The sequence below is a fragment of the Ctenopharyngodon idella genome, chromosome 23 (assembly GCF_019924925.1).
Source record: "Ctenopharyngodon idella isolate HZGC_01 chromosome 23, HZGC01, whole genome shotgun sequence".
NCBI classification, from domain to species: domain Eukaryota; kingdom Metazoa; phylum Chordata; class Actinopteri; order Cypriniformes; family Xenocyprididae; genus Ctenopharyngodon; species Ctenopharyngodon idella.
This window is the reverse complement of record NC_067242.1, coordinates 17,339,453-17,359,088: the sequence shown is the minus strand read 5'-3', so window position 1 is coordinate 17,359,088 and position 19,636 is coordinate 17,339,453. Positions and strand designations below refer to the sequence as shown.

Here is a 19,636-nt window from a genome sequence, read left to right as displayed (position 1 = left end):
CACACAATGTGAACAATGTCATCATCAGGTCTGCACTAGAATGCACTGTCATATATCTTAGTCAAGTCACGAGTCACGTATCCTGACCTCTGTTTGCTGAGAGGCCGCAACCGAACCCCTTTCAGCCGGATATGAGGGCCACACACAGCATTCCAACAATCTAGAGTTAAAGCTCTGAGAGCTAAAGGTGAATGACTACACGCTGAGGTAATGCACAACATTCATCTTACTGAGGTGACTATGAGATGTGCAGTTTTCTTAAGACTAGGTGTTTCTTCAACTATGGGCACTTTTGGCCCTTTGGATTTTTAGAAAATGAACTCTCTTAAAGGGTTAGTTCACCCAAAAATTCTGTCATTAATTACTCACCCTCATGTCGTTCCAAACGAGTAAGACTTTCGTTCATCTTCGGAACACAAATGAAGGTCTTCTTGATGAAATCTGAGAGCATTCTGTCCCTCCATAGACAGTCAGGAACATTTCCACCACAGTGTCATTTCCAAAACATTTCAAATTAACATTCTGTTTCAGGAATGGTGATTGTGGTAATGACATTCTTGTTTTATGTCTTATGTAAATGGCAGACTTCTTTGTCTCGCTAAAGCTAATTTTACAGCTACAATTTTATGTATCCTAAATAAACACTATTAAATGATATTTTCACAATTTTTGCATTATCTGACACCTTGACTGGAAATTACATTGTAAAATATTGTAAATATTTTTTAAATATAAACTTTTGAAGATATAAATCATTTTCACACAATAAAAATATTAAATGGTTTGTCTATTTCTCTTTGTTTAAATGATAACATTTTTAAACGTGCTAATGATTTTACATAAAAGGCAGTTAAAAAGCAACAGAAATAAATAATGGAAAGACTTTTTTTTTTTTTTTTTTTTCAAATTTCAAATCTGCTCACCCCAGGACATGAAAGTATCCAAAGTTGAAGAAATACCATCTGTGGATGAGAGAAAGCACACATATCTTAAAAGCGTTCTAGAAATCTGATTGTATTCATAATATTCACAAACAAAGATAATCTTCATTATCTCTTGTTTTCTGTTTTTATTTCCTGTTTTGTAGTTTGTGGCTGGACAAAATGATCAAATTTCACACTGTTGGCTGTGATAGGATGACTCAGTGCTCATGTCCGATGCCAGGCTCTGATAAAAAACGAATCCGCTGGGTTAGATGGCTGCCACGCTCCTACATTGCCCAACATTTGTTTTGTTTGGCTTTTTCTTTTTTGCTTTTCATTTCTGCTCCGCATCAGATTCATCACGGATACTTTAGGCATTCTTCACAGTCTACGAGATGCTGAACATATCTTCTCGCTGTAGGTTTGCTGAATGCTTATCACAAGATCACAGTTTGTTTGCTGACTGTTTATCACATTGATGTGGAAGTTCATTTGTTTATATCACAGGTTAAATGTGCAGGATTGTGAATACGGCCCACCCCGCTTACATATTTTGTTGATCTTTTACTCCACATTAGTGATGTACAATTGATGAATGAATCAATGTTTTGATTCTGAGCTTTACAAAACCTGAACAATTAATTTGAATGATTCATTCATAAATCAGACTGAATCAGTGATTCACTAACTGGCACTAAGTGTCTGTTTGTACACCTGGAATCTCTTCAGTGCCATATAGACTTGCCTTAAGACTTGCCAAACAGCAGTAGCTATATAACGTGAGGAAACTGATGCCCATCTCTCTCTCTATGTTTTTCCTTTTCCATTTCTTTGCCTGGGCATGCGGCTACTTGGAGGACGCAGGCAGCATTCTTCACATTTTCTTAGGCTCAGACTTAGGAATCCTTTTATCTGGACATTTATCTCAAGTGGTCAATGAGTGAAGAACATCATGCTTAACAGCAGTCCGGAAAGTCCGGACGTTAGACAGTCATAAATTGTAACATTATACTTAAGCCTTTCAAGTTCATTCAGTGGATTCACTGATTTATTGTTGCCGTCTATATGGGCAATAATCTTAACGCCACTTTTATTCTAAATTCTAAGCTGAATTTTCAGCATCATTACTCGTCTTCAGTGTCACATGATCCTTCAGAAATCATTCTAATATGCTGATTTGGTGATTCTTATCATTGATCATCTTATGAATGTTGAGAACAATTGTGCTGCTTAATATTTTTGTGGAAAAGCATTAATTTATAATTTTAAAAAGATTTTTTGTAACATTATAAATATCTTATAATATATATATATAGCTTACACCAAACACGTTTGTACATCTTTCAAAAAAAATTTCCAGTTGACAAAAAATTCTGAAAAAATCATATGAAAATTAGGCTCAATACATTTAGAATGGACTGAATATGTATCACTTACAGCCTCATTTTCATTTAGTATCTAATTAAATACAGCACATTATGTTTTATTAATTCAAAGCATTGCAATAATAAATGTAATATAATAAATAACGAATGAATACAACTAAATAGTGAATGCAACGTTATTTTGTCTAATTATTCATACGTTCTCTCACAAGATGCAATATGCCTGCAAATATCAGTCACAATGAAACTTAAACTGGCTATGAAACGTGAAAAACTTATGTGTTCTTAGCCTTACTAAATCTTTTGCAGGGATCCGCTGTCCTATAGTTCACCACTGTCGGAAAGGTCATGGGATTTATTCCTTATCTGCTCGTGTCTGTCCTCTTCACTTGATGGATGAGGTGGTAGACTAGCCACACATGCTTAGGAAAACAGCTAATCTTGAAGTAGCACAATCACTCTCTGATTTCATCTGATCCTTAAATTGGCTACAAATATGACACTTCTGCATTACATATAGGGGTATGTGAATGTGAAAAAAGTGCAACTGATCCAGTGCAGGAAAATACTGGGGCAAAATTATAGCAAACCTTTTATAGCAAACCTGAGCCACAGCTGCCAAATGCATTCAAGATCTAACACCTCTCTCGTATTATGAGGGGACTGACCCAATCAAGCACAGTTGTATGAGTCATTGACCGTCATTATGTTCATTATTTATTCAAAATGATGGTGTATTAAAAGGAACTGCTCAGATGGTGGACTAAACCCGATCTGTTTTTTCTCAGTGGCTTCTCTACATATGAGAAAGTATGAAGAGGATAAATTAGAGAGAGAAAAATTAAGTTACAGAAACTTCAATGAAAAGGCAAGGAATGACAGGTAAAGCAGTAAAAAGAGAAGGGGTTGTTTACTTTTGTCATCATGCTTATTAGCTGGCTTGACTGCTTACAGGAAAAGGCACGCAATGGCAATGCTGAGAAATGTGAAATGAATCAAGCCTATCATTTGCTAACTGCAGCATTTGGTGATTTACAGTTCTGAAATGAAACCGCTCCAAAATAACAGTTTGAGAATACGGCATTGTTGAAGAATAAGGTATGACAATTACCATGCTGTAGGTCTTCATTTTCCAGTCCTCTAGGAAATTTGTGAGACTGAAAGGTTTTAATTGGATGCTCCTACTCAAATCACATGATCCTGGCCACACAATTCTGAAGTGCGCACTAAGAAAAGTCTATAAAAATAAGGCCCAGTGTTCATATTTTGAATTTTGAGTTTTAGGGTTAAAGAAAATGTTCATAAACAGAAAATTACTAGTAGCTTTTATGCTTTTCTACAATTTTTTTTCTTACAGTGTGGGTCCTTTTTTTTAAAGCACATTTTATTGGTTTTCACTGCCTAAAAGCATCACGGTAGTCCAACAGACAGTCACAAAGGGCTAGTTCACCCAAAAATGGATAATGGATTTCTTTCATTGACCACAAAAGGGCATTTTAGACATTATGCTCACACTGCTCTTTGTCATGTACAGTACAGTGTAACGATCATTTTCCGCTTTGGTTCCGAGTTCTTGTCATTGTTTGTTACTGTGGTTTCTAATTAGTTTCACACCTGTTCCTTGTTTAGTTAATTATCATTCACTGTGTATATAAGCCTTTAGTTTTCCCAGTTCTGTGTTCGTCGTCATCAGTGTAGTTGCTTTGTTGATTCTCTGTGTTCTTCCTGCGTCTCAATCTTTATTAGATTAAGCTACACAGTGTAACTGTGTCAAATGGAGGACTGGGACAAATAGCTTCCAAAATGGCAAATAAGCATAACATCAGAACAGTAGTCCATATAACTCATTCACTATAATGTGAGTCTTCTAAGTCATGAGATGGTTTAGTGTAAGGAACAGACTGAAATTGAAGCCCTCTTCTCCTCCGTCACAACTCTAAAATCTTATTTGTGTGATATGAATCTGCATCTTGGACAAATTTAAGGGTTAGTTCACCCAAAAATGAAAATTTTGTCATCAGTTATTCACTATGTTGTTCCAAAACCCAATATTTGTCCCTCCATTGAAAGTCTATTCACCCAAAACTCTGATGCTTCAACATGTTCATAAAAAGATTGTAAAATAAATCAATTTAATTTTTAATTTAAGTCTTCTAAAGAGATACAATTGCTTTATATGAAGAACAGATTTAATTTAGGCTTTTATTCACATATAAACATTGGTCAGCGAACGTACATGGATCACTCAAATTTGGTAAACGGAAGCTCAACCAACAACCGTACTTGCTTGACACGCGAGAACCAATGAAAACCATGTTTGAGTGTTCTGTTTAGATGTAAATAAAAGCCTAAATTAAATCTGTTCATAATGTAAAGCCACCAATTCATATGGATTTATTTTACAATCTCTTTTTGAGATCAGAGTTTTGGACGAAAAGACTTTCAATGGAGGGACAGAACTCTTGCAGATTTCCTTAAAAAAAAAAATCTTCGTTTGTGTTTGAAGATGACTCAGTGACTTATGGGTTTGGAATGATTCACTTTAATTTTTTATGTAAAGAGCAGCATCAAATTGTGTTTTGGAACGACATGTGTGTGAGTAAATAATGAGAGAATTTTCATTTTTGGATGAACTGTTCCTTTAAGAACAAACCCTCTTTAGGCAAGCTCCTAATCCTAGCATCCTCTGAGATAGGGCATCATAAATTATGGGTGTTTGAGACAGCTGCACTGTTTGGCGATTAGTAGATTGTTGTTAGGTCTTAAGCGTTCCCCTATGTTACGCTCTGTCTACATTCCAGCCTGCCCATATCCTCATCCTCCCCTGATAGTGATAAGACAAATAGACTGCTTTGGCACGGTCTCATCACCTTTTATGAATAGAGACTCACTGTCTCCACTTGTTCTCATCTAGCAAATACACTGGGTAAAAATAGAGATTTTATTTGATACTGATCCATTACATAGAGTTCTTTTATAGCCTCAGCAGAGAGTTTGCTCTGAATGGAGAACATGATAGTATTTCCACTGTTATCTTTCACAGCTATCATAACTGTGTGGAGAAATGCAAGCCACTTATTTGAAATTAAAGCCTTTAATGCTGAATTTTTGTATTTTTTAGGCTTCAAGGGGACAGTCTAACTGCAAGGCCTGAAGAGGAACCAGCACCCCATATCCCAGAGCAAGCAGTGCCAGAAATACCTTGTAAGTACCCACAGGCATAACTGAAAATTCATTGGGCCTGGGGACAACATTTGTTTATAATGGGATATGAAGCAACACAATAGGCCAATCCTGTCCAAAAAGAAAATATATTGGGCTCTTGCACTTATACACACTACCGTTCAAAATTTGGAATAATTAAAACTTTTAAGTATGTTTGAAGGAAGTCTCTTATGTTCACCAAGGCTGCATTTATTGGATCAAATAAAGTAAAAACAGCAATATTGTGAAACATTGTTACAGTTTATCTTTTTAAAGATAGTTTTATCATATTTCTGTCATGACAACTCTCGGGAGATTGGTATGGTAATGGAGATTGCATGGTAATGGGTATGGCAATGTTAAAGTAATTGGTCTTGGTGGAATAGATCTGCTATGCTGCTGCTGCACACGTAACGTACATGAATTAACCCCCATAGCAGATCTATACAGGTGGAGCCGGGGAAGGTGGAGGGTTTCTGAAAGCATGCTGCAGACTGCTAACAGCAACACTACCGGTATTTTTTTTAATGTTGAGCCGCAGCTCATTGGCCGCTGATGCAACAGCAACCAATCAGCTGTGCTATATAGATAATGATGTGATCGCTACCAAATGAGTTGAAGACCTATCAGCCTGCGCCATCTAGAGTTTCATGCCAGAACTAGGTAATTTTTATATTTTAACATATAATCCTTAAAACATTAAGAGTTAAGAGAAAGTTCACTGAACAGCATTTATCTGAAATAGAAATATTTTGTAACAATATAAATGTCTTTACTGTCACTTTTGATCAATTTAATGCGTCCTTGATGAATAAAAGTACTAAAAGTAATTAAGTAGTATGTTTCTTCTCTTTCTTTTTTTTTTTTTTTAATGTACTTACCCCAAACTTTTGAATAGTAGTGTATTATGGTTTCCACAAAAATGTTAAAGGATTAGTTCACTTTCAAATGAAAATTAGCCCAAGCTTTACTCACCCTCAAGCCATCCTAGGTGTATATGACTTTCTTCTTTCTGATGAACACAATCGAAGAAATATTAATAAATATCCTGACGCATCCAAATTTTATAATGGCTGTAAACGGGATCAACGAGTATGAGCTGAAGAATGTGCCTCCATCCACATCCATACATCATAAACGTGTACTCCACATGGTTAATAAAGGCCGAATCGATGCAATTGTGTAAAAAAATATCTATATTTAACAAGTTATGAAGTAAAATATCTAGCTTTCGCCAGACCACCTTCTGTATTCAAGTTATGAAGAAAGTATAAACTGGCATTGCGTCAGTTACACTTTTTCCATAAGTTGAATAGGGAAGGAGGACGTAGCACAAGCGTTTTGAACTGCAACACTTTTACACTTTCTTCGTACGTTGAATACGGAAGGTGGTCTAGCGGAAGCTAGATATTTTACTTCATAACTTGTTAAATATGGATTTTTTTTTTTTTTACACAACCGCATCGATTCGCGTCAGAAGGCCTTTATTAACCAGAGTACACGTCTATGATGGATGGATGTGGATGGATGCAGTTTCTTCAGCTCATACTCGTTGGTATCGCTCACCGCCATTATAAAGCTCGGATGCGTCAGGATATTTCTTAATATTTCTTCGATTATGTTCATCAGATAGAAGAAAGTCATATACACCTAGGATGGCTTGAGGGTGAGTAAAGCTTGGGCTAATTTTCATTTGAAAGTGAACTAATCTTTTAAGCAGCACAACAGTTTTCAACATTGAGTGTGTTCACATGAACGTTCTTAAGCCAATTATTCTTAATAATCTGACAACGCAAGAGGTCATGTAAACGCGGTAACCCGTTTTCTTTTATCGGAGTAAGGTCATAAATGGCTTAAGCATAAACTGGTCGGAACAGGTAGTTTTTTGCCTCTTACTCCAATTTTGCGCAGCATGTAAACGCATTAACCTGCTTTCTGTCGGCTTATTGAAGTGCGCATGTGTGATGCATGACAGAAACTCATCCTTAGTGCAGATTTAAACGCATCCAGACAGAGCGAGCGTTTTGCAGGAAAGGAAGAAGGAAATATCGCAAACACAGACTCTTTCAAGACCCAGAAAATTGTAAAAATGTGTTCTCATCTCTCGTGCGGCATAAGTAGAAGTGGTTCAATCAAAACGCTGCATCTGTAACTGCATGAGAGAATAATAGCCGTAAGTTTCTCACTGACATGTTGTAAGCTTTATTCAACATCACAACTGACATAACATATGGAATACTCGGAGTCAGATACGCAAATTATTATTTTTGACGTCACTAAAGGGAAATAACCCGATTTATTAATAAAGTCATAAACGTGGTTTACTTGCTTTGTCAGTTTACTGGTTTGCATGTAAACGGGGAAAACTGGTTATTTCAATAAGCTGATATTTGTGAGTTATCAGCTTACTGGTGTGCATGTAAACGTGCTCATTGATAATAAGAAGAAACTTTTTTGAGCACCAAATCAACATTAGAATTCTGATTTCTGAAGGATCATGTGACACTGAAAACTGGAGTAATGGCTGCTTAAAATTCAGCTTGGTGAGCATAAGTTTATTCCAAAATTATTTATATTAATTAATTATTTATTATTTTACAAAAATTGTATTAACATTTTTTAATTGTTAAGTCTGTTTATTTAAAAAAAATAAGTCTGTTTATTTTAACTGTTTTTTTTTTTTCAATTACATTGTAAATTTACTAGTTATTTTTTAGTTTTTATTTGTTATTATTTATTTATTAATTTACATTTAGTTTAGTTTTTTTTAAATAAACTCTGTAGGGTTTAAAAGACTTTAGTGGGCCCCTCTCAACATAGGGCCGTGTAGTACCTCCCAAGCAGAACTGTAGAAAAGCCCACCCTGCTTTTCTCCTCTCAGATGATCCCGTTAAATCACATATCATATCCAGAAAGAGCAGATTCATGTGAGTACTGTATCATGTTATGGAGTCTGCTGAAAGGAGCAGGCAGTTAAAAATTAGTTTTTTGTTTGGGATTCACTCACTCTTACTGAGGAGAAATTTAATCTATCCATTGTCTCTTGAGGGGCCCTTTTGGTGTGGGAGCATATTGTGAGTGTGTGTGTGCGTGTGGTAAAGGCCTTATTGTGTTTTTGTTCTTCTGGATCAGGTCCATTACCCGCGGTGACAGAAACCCTGACAGCAGCAGAAGATCTGCAGACTGCCTCTCAGGTGACAGGGCAGGTAGGTGATCCTCACCCAGCAAAACTGTTCATTATATCACTTTCCACAAGTCATTAATGTCTACAGCATCATCTCCATTGTGAGCGCTGTCAGAGGGACAGTTAAAACCACTTACATCGTTCTCCAGGGAGGACTGGCCCCAGCGTGACTTGACTATTTGTCTCCATGCTTGTCAAGCTAGAGGGGACGCTTACCTTGCCAAACAATGAATAAGAGCTTATCATGTGTAAAAGGTACATTGTGTTTGATTAAGGAGCTATTAAAAAGGTGCAGGTTTTGGATGAACACAATCTTGGCTGTTTACCTGGTGAGAAAGCACGCAAGACTTGCGTCCTTCTTGCAGAGTATCGTATTGTTGATGGAAAAGTGTTCGTTTACATTTGAGAGAGAGGTCAATGAGGACACCTGTGTTGTAGAAATCCCCCATTCCATCAAATCTGTCAGCAACAGCCACCAGAGACCAGAACAGACTTCCAACATGGAACACAATAACAGGAGTCTGGAACCGTTCACACAGGACATGATATTGTGTTCAAAGACAGCTGAGCAGAACACAAGGGTTTCAAGTCTGTCTGTCTGTTCATCTATCCTTCTATCTATGTGCCTCTGTGACAGATCTATCTATCTATCTATCTATCTATCTATCTATCTATCTATCTATCTATCTATCTATGTCTGTCATTCTATCTATCTATCTATCTATCTATCTATCTATCTATCTATCTGTCTGTCTGTCTGTCTGTCTGTCTGTCTGTCTGTCTGTCTGTCTGTCTGTCTGTCTGTCTGTCTGTCTGCCTGTCTGTCTGTCAGTCATTCTATTTATCTATCCATCTATGTGTCCGTCTGTCTTTCTGACTGTCGTTCTATTCATCTATAGGTCTATGTATCTGTCTGTCGATCTGTCATTCTATTTATCTACCCTCTGTGTGTCTGTCTGTCTGTCTTTCTGTCATTCTATTTATCTACCGTCTGTGTGTCCGCCTGTGTCTTTATGTCGTTCAATTTATCTATCGGTCTATGTGTCCATCTGTGTTTTTCTGTCATTGTATTTATCTATAGGTCTACGTGTCTGTCTGTCTGTCCGTCATTCTATTTATCTACGGTCTGTGTCTGTCTGTCTGTCGTTATGTTTATCTATCCGTCTATGTGTCTTTCTGTCTGTCGCTCTATTTATCTCTACGTCTATGTGTGTGTGTGTGTGTGTGTGTGTGTGTGTGTGTGTCTGTCTGTCTGTCTGTCTGTGGTTATGTTTATCTATACGTCTATATCTCTGTCTGTCTGTTGTTCTATTTATCTATACATCTATGTGTCTGTCTGTCTGTCTTTCTGTCTGTTTATCCATCTGTCTGTCTGTCATTCTATTTGTCTACCGTATATATGTGTCTATCTATCTATCTATCTATCTATCTATCTGTCTGTCTGTCTATCCGTCTATGTGTCTATCTATCTATCTATCCATCTATCTGTCTGTCTGTCTATCCATCTATGTGTCTGTTGTTCTATCTATCTATCTATCTATCTATCTATCTATCTATCTATCTGTTTGTCTGTCTGTCTGTCTGTCTGTCTGTCTGTCATTCTATTTATCTATCCGTCTATGTGTCCGTCTGTCTTTCTGACTGTTGTTCTATTCATCTATAGGTCTATGTATCTGTCTGTCAATCTGTCATTCTATTTATCTACCGTCTGTGTGTCCGTCTGTCTGTCCGTCATTCTATTTATCTACGGTCTGTGTCTGTCTGTCTGTGGTTATGTTTATCTATACGTCTATGTGTCTGTAGTTCTATTTATCTATCCATCTATGTATCTGTCTGTCTGTCTGTCATTCTATCTGTCATTCTTTAGTTCTATTGTTCTGTCTATCAATCAATTATAAGTTCTGTTTGCAACCTCAGATTGAATACAAATTGAGGAGTTTAATTGGGTTTAAAAGTATTTTCAATTCAGTTCTGGCAGGCGCACAACTCTGGTATTTAGTACTCTACAACTGCACTGACGACCGTGTTCTTGCCATGTAGGAACAAAGCCATAGAAAAACAGTTAATAGGCAGCTCAGACCTTTGTGAACAACCTATCTCCTTGTATTCTGTGTCTGACTCTCAGAATCTCATGGGAATTTAACTGTATAGAGGTTTCTGTCACTACAGCAACCCCAAACTCCCTATAACCCATCATGAAGTGGTTATTTTTCTATCAGCAGCAGAACAGAGAGTGCAGCTATAATTACAGAGGAAAAGTGTTGGAAAAATCCTCTTTAGGAATCTCTGGCTGAGTCGTGTGTGGAGCTTATGGGCTGAACACTCCAGACAGAGTGGCAACACCAGGCGTGTGAGGCTTCTTCTTCGTCGCCCAGTGAGGACACCCAAGGAGCAGTGACTGCCCTGAGAAACCATACCACAGAGTAAACAATGCCGTCCGGACACCGTATAGGGCCTCACACGCATTTAGGTCTGCTTTCTCATTCACACAGAAACACGCTCTTTACTTTGGCGTGCATTTTTAAGACCTGTCTCTCTTTCTGAAAGGGAAAAAAAGAAAGGGAGAGACAGAGAAAGTGTGAAAGGAGGCCCCATCGTCTATAGATTAAACCGTGCCAGTGAGTTTAGAGCAAGACGGCTAATGTTTCCCACATGAAGCGGCGATTGTGAAAGGATCAGATCACCTACTGCTGCTTTTTAAAGCTTAATGTGGTTGTTTTCTGGTTAATTGCTTATTTTGGGCTCTATTTGAAAGGCAAATGCGATTTGTCTTCCTAATAGCTTATTACTTTAACTGGTCCTTAGGGGTTCTCTCGTCTTGCCGCCCAGAATGGCACGGAAAACAAAACGTAATACTTTTATGAGCTGAGTCACTTCTTGGGACAACAATAGTCATGGGCACTGTATCTGTGCTGCTCTCATCCTGGCTGTAACACGTGTTCTTAGCCCCATAAATGATGATCGTGATGGGCAGAGCTGCTTATGGGCTCCAGATTGCATAGAGCATCTTGGGAGAATTTAGTTTGGTTGTTGGCCTTTGGACAAACTGTATTATTATTATTTTTTACATACATTCTGTTTTTATGATTTTTTTAATAATCTGTTAATTTTATGAATGTTATACTATAACTAACTTATGTATTATGTAAGCAATAAGGTACGAGAGGCTATGCTGTATCGTGAATAAGTCACGGCTGAAGGGCATTGTTAGGCACGATGCGAAGCGAAGTGCCTGCAACCCCTTCAGCCGTGACTTATTCATTATACAGCACTAGCCTCGAGTACCTTATTGCTTTTATAAAACGGTTACCACACAATAGAAATATTAAAGCCAAAAATATGTATCAATGCAACTTTCATGAAGTAAACTTTTACTAAAAGCCTTCCTACCGCCGGAAAAAATAGTCCCTGACCGTGAACAGCAACAGAAGTTACATTATTACGCCATTAGATGGCGGCAAAGACTGTTTTTATGAGTGTGTCAGTCAGTAGCGAAGACTTTGACATTGAAGAGACTGAATTGGTGTGAATACGGAACAAGATGCAACTGACAAATGCTTTGACTAGCGCTGTCAGTCACGGGAAAACCCCTTAACTGTTAAAAGGACAAGATAATACATCAGACATTTAAACAGATTTTTTATTATGAACATAGGACTGACCTGAAGGAAAATGCTAAATCTGAATGCAGGTCAGGAAAATGCAGAACTTGCTCACTCGATCTTTTTCTCACAATACTCTTCTACATAATACAGTAAGCTTCAATGAACAATATCAATTGAGAAAAAACAGTTTACGTTGCTAAGAGTGGTGGCTAAGGGTGTTGTGTAGTGATACACAGAACCGTTGGGTGAAGCTGTCATAGCCGTGTTTTATCGTAAATAAAACACAGCTATTGACCAATCAGAATCAAGGACAGGAACTAACAATTTTATAAATTACATTATATGATTTTGTTGTATTTTTCTTTTATTTAATATTATACGAAGCATTAAATATACTATAGCATTGAATGTTTCTTTGCTGTTGAACAGAATAATAGAACATTTATAAATTAAACATAATAATATTTTATAAACGATAATTATGATTATATAATAATAATATATAAAATAATAATAAAATTATGATATGCTTATCAACTAATTACTAATTACCCCAAATAATGTTTTTTTCAAGACATTACATTTCTATATAGGCAGTGGTTAATTCTGCTCAAGTCTGGCATGATTCATTTTTTTTTTTTTCCTTCTTTTTTTTCTAATTGTGTATTTTTTATTTTTTTTTTCCAGAATTAATCAGAGTGAATTAATGTGTTAAACTGATATTGCACTATTAAGTAGTTGTACTGTAGGAAGTCAGAAAAATGTCAGAAAATGTTTTAAAGTTAATTATTCATTCTACCAATTCAGACTATATTTCTGCTTTGTTTTCATAAAATGAGAATCAGATGGTAGAATTTAATGAAACCTCGTGAGCCTGACCTGGATGTTTCATTATTAAAGTGATTGAGAAGGAAGTATTTTATGTTTTTCTGCATATGCTAATTACGTCCATGTAACATAATGTCTGTATTACTGAAAGATTTGTTTATGTACGGCTAGAAAATCAGGATATGTGTTTTCTTTTTTCCTATGGGCTTCACTTTTGTTGTGACAGCCTCCCACCTTGGCAGATCCAAAATATTTCAGCTTCAAGCTTTTCTTTTAAGATTGACCTTCTTGTAATATAAGCCATCGCACATTAATGGGTCTCTCTCATGTGGTTTCCGGTCTTGATTGTCTTAGTACTGGGGTGATATTAAAAAAACAGCCTTGAGGAGAGTTTGCTTTGACTGTGTGAGCTAAAAAGGTAAAGTTTGGAAATAGCTGTGCATTGGCCTTCCTGATCTTTCTGATTGGACCTGATCATTTATAACATGGAAGAATGTAGTTATTCTTGACACAGATGATGATCTGTGTCATTACACATTTTTGCATGAAGACAAATCCTTTTTTCCCACATTTCTGGTTCTGGATTTGTTGTTTCAGTCCTCTAAACTGCAGTGTGAATTTACCTCCATGTCTGATTACAGTGGGTTCCAAAAGTCTGAATCCACAGTAAAAATCTGAGATTCAAAGTCTAATGTAAACCTGAAAATAAACAAATTTGGGGATTTTAAACAAAGAAATGAAGATGTCAGCTCAAGTGAAAGCAAATTAAAGCAAAAGTGGGAGAAATCAAATACCAAACTCCAAAATTCATGTTCATTTTTATTCACTTTCATTCATTTTCACTCAAATTGTAATTTTAATAATGTAACTTGAAATGACTAAAGTTGCTTTGAAGAAAAGCATGTCAGTATGAAGATGCAAAATCTATTTGCATCTGTTTTTGTAGTAGTCTGTACTGTATAACATCCGCTCAGGAAGAATCGTAAATTAAATCTTTACTCTTATCGCCAAGTGAAAATGAGGATCCAATTTTGAAGTTGAAGAAAACAGTGTTGTGATATTGTTTAGTTGAGTGAAACAGCAGGGGTGGCCCCAATTTCTTCTTCTGAATGAGGTCCCTGAGCTCGTATGGGAGTCTGAGACCCTGCAACTTCCCTTCAATTCAAACACTGAATGTAATTCAGGCAATTTATAAGATATATGCCAGAGGAGCTGACAGACTCTCCCATATATTCCACCGAGCCATCTGGTTCATGTTTTTCACTCATTACAAATTTCTGAAATGTTGTCCAGCTAACATAATATAGCGATAGCATTAACAAATTATTCAGCAGACCTCTAGAACAAAGATATTTGTCAGGCAAGATGCAGAAAAACACACTCCTAAATGTCACAGACCCGAATAAAGCCTGTTATAGAAAATACACAATGTTCACTGTCTAGATGGTTGTTTTTCAGCATGTTTCACATGTTTGACTTTTTTATAAACAAATTATTCAGACGTGAACTGGTTGAATGAAGTCATTTCAACAGGTTACGTATGGTTTGTGTGAGCTCTGCGGGCTCATGTTGTTTTCACATATAATCCAGGTGCACACAGTATGTCATGCTGTAGGGCCCTTCTCCTGTGGTTTAGGGTTTAGAGTTTAATCAGATAATAAATTTGTTATTGTCCATTTCCCTTTTGATTTTGGCACAGCGCCTGTGAACATACATAATGTGCTTTTGCATGCTGCCAACTTGAGTAGATTTAATAAACCTTTGTGTTAGACTTCATTTCCGTCTTCAGTGCACTCTATCATCAAAGCACTATAGAGGAGGTTCTTTCGTGTATTTGTGTACAAATGAAATCTGTTAGTGCTGAAATTACATTTGATTTTATGGAAATGGAAGCTGGATAAAAAGGATGTACACAGATGTTTCTAATGACTTTTAAGAGATACACATAATCACATGTGATTCATGGTTATTATCGTTAACTAAAGCTAAAGCTAAAAACATTTTTGTTAACTGAAATAAAGCTGAACAAAATATAAATGTATTACATGAAAAAACTTTAAATGAAAATTAGAAATGTTTCTTTTAAAGGGTACATAACACACACAGTTTCCGCCAATCTCATGTTAATCTTGAGTACCCATAGAGTAGTATTGTATCCTTCATATTCCCGAAAATTCTTTAGTTTTATCATATTTATAAAAGATAGATACGCTGTACCGACTCTTTCCGAAAAAATTCGAGCTGCCGGAGGCGTGCCGTGGGCAGAGCTAGAGTCACGAGCACGTGCAGCTTTTGCGTAGAGATTGTCTGCAAGCTGTGACATCATTATAAATAAAAAGGGAACAAAAACGTTTATGTTGTTTACATTATATGCACTTGCGCGCCGATTGCCAACAAAACACAGACATTTGATGCAGTTTTACTCACCGTCCACGATCTGCAAATCCAGCATCTAACTGGGACTTGTGTACAAAACGTTCATCACCGAAATTCCGGGAACAAACAAACATACATTCATATCTCTGTTGCTGCCCCGGAAAAACAAACTTCATCCACTGTTCCCTTAACGCTGGGTTCTTTGGGAAGCTGGAAAAGGGCATCTTTCCACTTACAACCAAAAACACACTTCTTTGGTGACTTTGTTGAAAAATCTCTCGGCTTCCGTATCCCGAACGAAGTGCGTTGATGGGCGTGCTCTTGCTCTGGGTGATGTGTGTGCACACGCTTATCAGGAAGAAGTGCCCCTACAAGGAATTCCGCCCTTTATGACGTGATACAGGGCCATACTTGGAAAAAAAACTTTCCGAAACTTATCCAAATCCGGAAGGAGTGTATTTGGCACAGAAATACTTCGTCACACGTCCAACTCGTGTTTTGAAACTTTGGCCATGTTCAGCATGAGAATGCATCTCTTTAACAGTATAAATAAGTCAGAATGCATGAAACAACTAACTGAAATAAGTTACGTTAGTAATAGGTAAGTAATAAGTTAAGGGGCTATATGTAAGAATTTTTATGCATTAATAATTTTTTAATGAAGCTTAAAAACGAGACCTTCCCCGACTTCCTAGTTGTCTATAAAAGCATGTACACTGATATGACTGGGACTGGGGACATTTTTGCCAGGAAAATCAAAAGGATGTGATGTTTACATGCGTTCCCGAGAAACTCTCTTCCATTCAGTGACACATGAAATGCTTATACAATGTTCAGGATAATGGCTAAAAAGCTGTTCTGTACTGTAATGTCAATGTGTCATGCAAAGAAAAGGGAATCATTCAAACTATAGTCTCACATAGCCAGATCTATATTGTCTATGGTCTCAAATACAATTTATAATCAAACCAAATCATAACAGTGTAAGATAACACTTTATTTTGATGGTCCACTTTAGACATTCTACTAACTATAAGTAACTTTGCAGCAACTACATGTCAACTAACTCTCATTAGTGTATTACTAGACTGTCTGCTTAATATCTGCTAACACTTTATTTTAATGGTCCCTAAACAGACATTCTACTGACTATAAGTTACTTTGCAACTACATGTCAATTTATTCAACTAACCCAAACCCTAACACCTAACCTAAACCTAACAGTCTACTACAGTCTACCAATACTCTAATGAGAGTTAGTTGACATGTATTTGCAAAGTTACTTACAGTTACAAATCTGACCATCATAATGGACAAAAGTATTAATTTGAGACAAAACAAGATGTCTAATCAGTAACTTCCTTTCACAAAGAAAAAGCAAAAAAGGAAGAGAAACAATATACTGGACTGTTTTTATGACCATTTTTCATCTCTCACATCCAGCAAACAAACAGTGGAACAGGCTTTCAACTGGTTTTAGCAGCCCAGCCCAGATGGATTGATGCGATGCTGTCGGTGGTATTTGCTTACTTGCGCCGGGGTGGGCCACCGCTCTTTATTGCGACTCCTTTTCCTTGTGGCAGGTCGGTGTGGGCTGAACACAAGCCTCAGCGCTCTGTGTACATGCTAAACATCACTGTGGCTTGAGCCTGCGGCCTCCAACATGGCCGTAAAGAGCCAGCGCACGCAGATGTGACAGCAGGCAATGAACCAAGGCAATGTTGTCCCTGTGCAGTAAATAGACACAGGCCAATCGCAATGGCAAATGTATATCCTCGACTTTCCCCTGTGGTTTTTGAACCTGCTTCCAATGAACTGGACATTTCTGAACAATTATAGTGGCGTTTGATGTTCAGAAGAGAAACTCTGCAGCTTTAATAGCCTGTTTAATGGCCTTTGAGAGTGAAGTGTTAGTGCTTTTCCTGTGAGGATTGAGGTGAATGGTGGATCGGTCAGCAGTGGTTTAGCCTGGGATTCTGAACACGAGCACACACGCACAGCATGAGTACTTAAAATGCAAACGGTTGTTGAGTGGTCTCGTATTTATCCTCAATCTGCATTTCATTTCTGAAGCAATTGAATCCATGTTTGTGAGTGGACGGAATCCCCATTAAAAGTGGTTGCAAGCTTTGGTGGACCAGTCGGATTGCTCTTAATCCACAATTGCTCGTTGCAAATGTAAAACAGCTTTATTCAGTTGGCCAGTATACGGCTTGTCTCTGATCGGTTCACAGGAAATTTATTTGTTGAAACTAGTTTGACTCATTCTGTTCCGAGTCTCACGCAAACATCAGGATCAATAAAGACAAATGTCGTTGCAAACCACAGTCGTGCTGAAAGGAATAGCATTACGCTTCCCAAGTATTGCTTCAGTTAGCAAGCATCTAAGATCTACTATGGGTTTGTATAGACAATGACGATCTTAAGTGGAACCAATAAACCACAAGAGAAAGGACTGGGCCAATAAGGCAGAATCAGAAATAAATCATACTTGAATATTAATGCTGACATGTATCTCTTAACAGCAGCCTCATAGTTTATGAAATTGTTTCTGTTAACTGTCATTCATATTTATTTGTTGTTACTGTAAATGTAGACGCTTGTCCATAGAGAAACGTCAAAACATTTGTGAGGAAAGAGTTTCTTCCCGGCATGTTTGGATGAATGTCTCTTTGAGGGCTTGTGTGTTGAAAGTTTGTTTCGTTGGGTTTGGAGATCCTCTGCAGAGTTAAAGTGAGTGTGTGTTTGTATGCTTGTCTTCTATCTGTATGTTGGACATGACCTGACTTTGCTCTGTTTAAAGTAATAGTGCATTATGGGCCAGGAAGCTGGACTCACATATTTTGTTTATATGTATGTATCCTAGGTTATTTGGGTAATATTCTTCAATGTTTGTTTTCATTGGTATTGTGTATAATATGTGAGTAGTGGACATCCATCCATCCATCTGTACATCCATCCGTCTGTCCGTCCATCCATCCATCCATGCATCCATCCATCCATCAGATAGGCAGTTTCGGTCCTGGAGGGCCACTGTCCTGCTGAGTTTAGATCCAACCCTAATCAAACAGACCCGAAAAAGCTGAAAAAGAGTCCGCACTGAAGCATGATCCGCAGCAGACTTCTTCCTGTCAGTCAAAGCAGCATTATGTCACAAAAGTGTGGATTCGTAGGAAGACCATGAGTGTTTAGGGTGCCATTTGGGACAGGGCCAATGTCTTCAGGATTACTAAAAATTTCTAAAAAAGGCAGGATTGTTTTATCAGGATTAGAGCTAAACTATGTAGACAGTGGCCCTCCAGGACCAAAGTTGCCCATCCCTGGATGGATGGATGGATGGATGGATGGATGGATGGACAGTCCACTACTCTTTTTACACTGAATGAAAATGTCCAAAAAGTAGGATATGATTTATAAATATAGTTGTTTCTTATAAAGAAATAAATTTTAAAATGATAAAGCCTCAATAAAATAAAATAAACACAGTTTAGAAGCAGAGACACACAGCCAATATACTGTTGTCATTTCTGAGAATACAGCAATGGAAAGTGGAAACAGTATAAACGCCTCTCAAGTATGAAGTATGAATGCGTCGACAAGCATAAACAAAGAATCGCACACATGTGCTGGACGGCGTTCCTAATGTCATTTAGTAAGGGCAATAAAATATTGCGTTTTTACAAATAAAAACTTGATGCACAATATTTATTTCATTCAATACTTGCATGCATTACTTTCAGTCACAACTGCAAATGCTAGAAATATTGGTAGGGATTATTTAGTAGTCTCTTATCCAAATATTCACCCATGATGTGTACAGTCTGTATAAGATTAAGATCTCCAGATGGCGGTTTAAAATGTTACTGAAACAGAAACTGGTCCAACATGTTGCATTCTTACCCACCCTCTCTTTAAATGCATTGATTTCTCAAGTCCATCTGTTCTCCTTGGGGCATAGAGGATGTGTATGACAAATATCTGCTGCAGATCTGCCTAGATTTGTTAAGCTGCTGCAACCAAGACCAAACCAGAATCAGCACAGAAGGTGGAAGTAAAGGACTGCAGGCGTCTGATGTAGGAGATGGTTAGGGCTTAGCAGCATCTTGACTTTCCCTCATTACTGTTCTGCAC

At 37.3% G+C, this 19,636-nt stretch overlaps 1 protein-coding gene across 2 annotated transcripts in view; it reads left to right on the top strand.

The window, feature by feature from the left end:
* The window catches only part of c23h8orf34 (chromosome 23 C8orf34 homolog), a 103,340-nt gene that overhangs the window by 61,936 nt on the left and 21,768 nt on the right, over window positions 1-19,636 (top strand). For both annotated transcript variants that reach the window (XM_051881492.1, XM_051881491.1), the window contains exons 9-10: window positions 5,430-5,512; window positions 8,645-8,718. In XM_051881492.1, the coding sequence (XP_051737452.1) occupies window positions 5,430-5,512; window positions 8,645-8,718 (157 nt within the window). The remainder of the gene's footprint in view (window positions 1-5,429; window positions 5,513-8,644; window positions 8,719-19,636) is intronic.